At 36.4% G+C, this 4,819-nt stretch overlaps 1 protein-coding gene across 1 annotated transcript; it reads right to left on the bottom strand.

Annotated features, from left to right (window-relative positions):
* Positions 1-2,414: 2,414 nt before the first annotated feature.
* LOC145677196 (uncharacterized) lies at positions 2,415-4,553 on the bottom strand. The gene has a single exon (XM_081747813.1). The coding sequence runs from the start codon at positions 4,551-4,553 to the stop codon at positions 2,415-2,417; it is 2,139 nt and encodes a 712-aa protein (XP_081603939.1).
* Between the last annotated feature and the right edge of the window lie 266 nt (positions 4,554-4,819).

The following is a 4,819-nucleotide window of genomic DNA, read 5'->3' as shown; positions in this document are numbered from 1 at the left end:
TTATATTGTGCTATACATGGAATAGATACTTCTGTGTTTTATTTAATAATAAGAACCTTATTTACATTTATTACAACCCTTGCTTGACGACAGCGAAACATACGTTCAGCATAAGGACAGTGAGACGAATGAAATAATTCACGCATACATTTAGGACTTAGAAAAGTGTCCTGCGAACATGTCGTGTTAAATTCCTGAAGAGTGAAAAGCGCTAGTAGCAGTTGTCAGCAGTTATTAACTTAACATATAAGAGAATAAAATGAAAAACTGAGAATACGAATCTTTTCAGAGATGATAGTGTACTGATGCTTCAAATCTTTTCCTTTGCTCCCTATATCTACGTTATTTCCCTAGTCAAAATAAAAACTGTTCAAAATTAATCACAATTTCTTATGCAACCATCCCTTCCTTGGAGTACTGCGCGTTCACATACCCGTCACGGCGATGTAAAGGCACTTTTGGCGACGAGGATACCTGTCATTTCCAGACCTACATTTGTGCTTAGTGATGCTGTGTTTACAACATTGACGTTGCTGTGCTTACGTCATTTGGCATTGACTGTTCTGCTGTCAACTGTGTTAGTGTGTGAACATTTTTGCTGTACTCATCATTTCTTATCATATGATTCTTTCCAGACTATATTTGCTGCTGTGTTTTTATCATGAACATTGAATGAAACTACAAAGATGCTTAACTTTTTTTTTTTAAACAGAAATTCTAAAAACTGATTTTTTTCTGTTTGTCTCCGAAATGTTTTCATTCGGGACTTTGATTTCAGGGGGGGGATGTGAAGATATGTGTATTTGGATATATGGAAAAGTATCTTATTTCGAACAATGGGACATTTTATTTTAAAAGAACATTACAGTGAAAAGAATAGCTATTCATTTTAAGTTAAATCACCTTTCGATTTTTTTCTAAGTTCATTTGCCTTTGCTGTCTGTCATTTACTTCTTACGTTTGTAATTTCTTAATTAATAAAATAACAGATTGCTTCCCCGTCAGCATTCCTTCATCACCTTACCTTGGTTAATCTACGAGCATGCACTTTTTTCATCGAGACGCGAATCAGAGTGAATAACCCAGGACATGAACCCGGAAAGAACGCCATACAAAATCGATTGAGAGACTATTGGAAGGGACAGTCGACATGGAGCGAGGGACGAGTTAGAATGTAGACCGCGAACTTCATTTTGAAATTTACGTTTGATAGCCTTGCTCTGTCCCATAGAGCACCTTTGTTTCGGCTAACGCCAGATAGCCATCTACGACGATGTATTACTTTTTAAGAAGAAATTTTAAGTTTATCTAAAATTGCGGTCTTCGTGAAGTTGGTTACTCAGTCCGGGTTTCGCCGACTCTTAACCTTGGTTACTTGAACGACCAGCCAGCCAAACAGAGGGATGTTGGAGGAATCGTCGAGAGGACAACGATCAGACCTGCAAGTAAGTGCGAGTAGATTAACCTATCCCGAAAGTTACTCCCTTCTTGCCCCTTTTCACCCCCTTTAACATCACAGTCTGTTTCTTTTGTACTTGTTGGATTTCATTTAAATGCAACCCAGGTTGGATCCCGTACCTCATGTTTTGTTAAGTTCTATATTTACGAAATCCTGGGCGCAACTTGTCGGATCTGACATCCCCAAACACGTCAATTATTACCTCATCATCTGAGCTCTCAGACCGACAAGGGGCGACTGCACACTATAACTTTTGCCTCGTATACTTGTTTCACTATTCTCTTTTCATCCATTCTTGTTAAATGACCAAACCATCTCAACTTTATCCTCTGTATTTCATCTTCCAATGGAGCTATTTTAAGCATTTCTCTTATTTTTACATTCCTTATTCTGTCTCTTCTAGTTTTACCCTCTATTTTTCGCAGAAATCTCATTTTCGTTGCTTGTAGTTTCTTTTGTTGGTTTGTACTCAAGGTCCAAGACTCACAATAATATGTTAATATTGGCTTATATATCGTTTTGAATACTGTTGTTTTCGTTCTTTTTGTTACTTCCTTTCTGTTCAGGAGCTGTGACTTTAACCCATTAAAACATCTTCCTGTAGCTGCTACTCTGTTAGAGATTTCTGTGTCTAGTTTTCTTTCTTTATTTATCCAGGTTCCGAGATATTTGAAGTTATCCACTTGTTCTATTGTTTCATTTCTGATTTTGATATGGTGCTTTTTGTCTTCTTTAGAAATTATCATCGATTTTGTTTTGCCTATGTTTATTTTTAAATTTCTCTTTTTCAAGTGCTCTTCCCACAACTTTAACTTAAAATTCAAATTTTCTTCTGATTTGGCTATTTGAACTACATCGTCTGCAAATGCTAATTCTGCGATTTTTATTGGTTTCATTTTCCAGAAACCTACTTCATACCATTTGTTGTTCTTGCGGCATTCCTTCATAACGTCATCTAGTACAAGGTTGAACAAATAGGGCTGAGTACACAGCCTTGTCTTACTCCTGATGTAGTGTGAAATTCTTTTGATGTTTCATTACATGTCCTGACGTAGTTCCTTGTTTGTCTATAATAACACTGAATTACATTTGCTAACTTACTATTTACATTCCTGTTTTTGAGGCTTTTCCATATTTCTTCTCTTCTGACGGTATCAAATGCTTTCGTTAAATCTATGAAGCAAAGATGTATTTCTTTATTTTGATTTATTCCTTTTTCTATGATTTGTCTCAGCGAAAATATTTGATCTTGTGTGCTTCTGTTTGGTCTAAATCCACTTTGAGAATCTTCCAATTGCGGTTCGATTTCCTTCCTTAGTTTTTCATCAAGAATCCTTGCAAAGATTTTAGCTACTGTACTCAGGAGCGAAATCCCTCTATAGTTATTGCAGTCTTTGTTGTCACCTTTCTTATAAATGGGTACTATCACTGCGATTTCCCAATCACTGGGTACTTGTTCCTTCTTCCAAATCAAGTTAAATAACTTTAACAGCATTATTCTTCCAAACGTACCTAGATGCTTTATCATTTCTGGAGCAATTCCATCATGTCCTGATGCTCTTCCGGCTTTCATTTTTTTTATTGCCCTTTCCAATTCTTCCTGTTGGATGTTATTTTCCGTCTTTTCTGTTTTGTGTCTGTCGTCTTCTTGTGACTGTTTTTCGGTTCCTCTATGCGCATATTTCCTTAACTTTTGCCTTATATTTTCGACTCTCCTATTCCTCTCTTGTATTGGTTCCTCCTTCTCTTTCAGTGTTTCTTCGAAGTATTCTCCCCATCTTTTTATTATCTCATCTTCCTTAACCAATATATTCCCTTCTTTATCATATATTCTTTTAATTATTGGCTCTTTTTGTTCTTTTCTCATTGATTTTAGTGTACCATAGAATAACTTTACGTTTCCTTGATAATTCTCCTGTAATCTTTTCCCGAAGTCTTCCCAAGCTTCCTTTTTACTTTTTATTACTAGATCCTTAACCTTTTTTCTCTGTTCTTTGTATCTCTCATAGTCGTTATCTGTTTTCGTTGATAGATAGTTTTTCCAACTTTTCTTCTTTTCTCTGACTTCCTTTTGAATCTCTTCATTCCACCATGCAGTTGTTTTAATTTGCGATCCCCCAATTTTGGATTTCCCGCATACCTGCACTGCTTTCTTTATGATTGTTGTTTTAAATTGCTCCCAAAGTTCTTCTACGTCCTCTATTTCTTCTTTTTGTAGTAACCTTTCGAATACTTCTTCTGTTTCTTGTGTGTATGCTCTTCTAGAGTCTTCTTCTGCCAATTTCTTAATCTGTATTTTCTCTGTAACTTTCCTGTTTCTAATGGCTGGTTTTCTTGTTTCTTCTCTAGTAACTATTAATTCCATTCCTAAAAGATAATGATCGCTCCCTATTTCTGGTTCTCTCATAACTCTTACATCCTTGATTTCTTTCCATTTTTCTCTAGGCACTAATATGTAATCTATTATAGACTTCTCTTTCTTTGATGATTCTTCTCTTGTATATAGATGGATATTTTTGCGTTTAAATTTTGTATTGGTTAATACAAGGTTGTTTCCGACGCAAAACTCGAGGATTCTTGTTCCGTTGTCGTTTTGTATTGTTTCACCATATTGCTCTAGTAGCCCATTATAGTTCTTATAGTTTTTCCCCACTCTTCCATTGAAATCTCCAATTACTATTGTTGATAGGTTGCTGTTGTCTATTGTTTGTTGTAATGTGTCCCAAAATACTTCTTTCTGTTCTACTGGAGCATCTTCACTTGGTCCGTACCCTATAACTATTTTTTCTCGTCTATCTTCTTCCTGATCTAATATGATTGTGAGTGTCATTATGTTTTCGTTCACAAACTCCCAGTCTTGTATTCTGTTTATAATGTCCTGTTGTACTATACAACCTACTCCTCTTCTTGCTCTTTCGAATTTTGATACTCCTGAGTAAAATAAAGTATTCCCATTCCCTATGTTTTCTATACCTTGTCCTTTCTTTTTGGTTTCGGTTATTCCTATAATTTTCATGTTTAGCTCCTTTGCTTCTGCTGTTAGTTCTTGTTCTTTTCCTGTTAATCCTCGAACATTCCAGGTTCCAATTCTCATATATCCTAATCCTCGCCTTGTTGTTATCAGATCATCCAAACCGGCTCTCTGTTTCCCTGTTCTTTTGATGGTTGACGATTTCGGACATACGAGTTATCAGCCCGTAGTATCCTATCGTGATGAAGGGGTTGCCTTCTTTAGGTGCTCACGCTCACCTTTGTCTGACTGTTGGTCTGCAGACTTCTTGTTTTACAGGGAATTAATGCCTAACCCTCCTCCTTTCTCATCCGGGCTTGGGACCGGCAATGGCGGAGTTAGCGGTCAAC

This window comes from Thermobia domestica, unplaced genomic scaffold (assembly GCF_964235325.1).
Source record: "Thermobia domestica unplaced genomic scaffold, izTheDome1.hap1.1 HAP1_SCAFFOLD_690, whole genome shotgun sequence".
Lineage (NCBI taxonomy): Eukaryota > Metazoa > Arthropoda > Insecta > Zygentoma > Lepismatidae > Thermobia > Thermobia domestica.
Note: the sequence above shows the minus strand (reverse complement) of the source record. Positions and strands in the feature narration are given on the sequence as shown.

Excerpts from the sequence above, each read along its gene's own strand:
- LOC145677196 (XM_081747813.1), bottom strand. The coding sequence starts at position 4,553 with ATGAGAATTGGAACCTGGAATGTTCGAGGATTAACAGGAAAAGAACAA.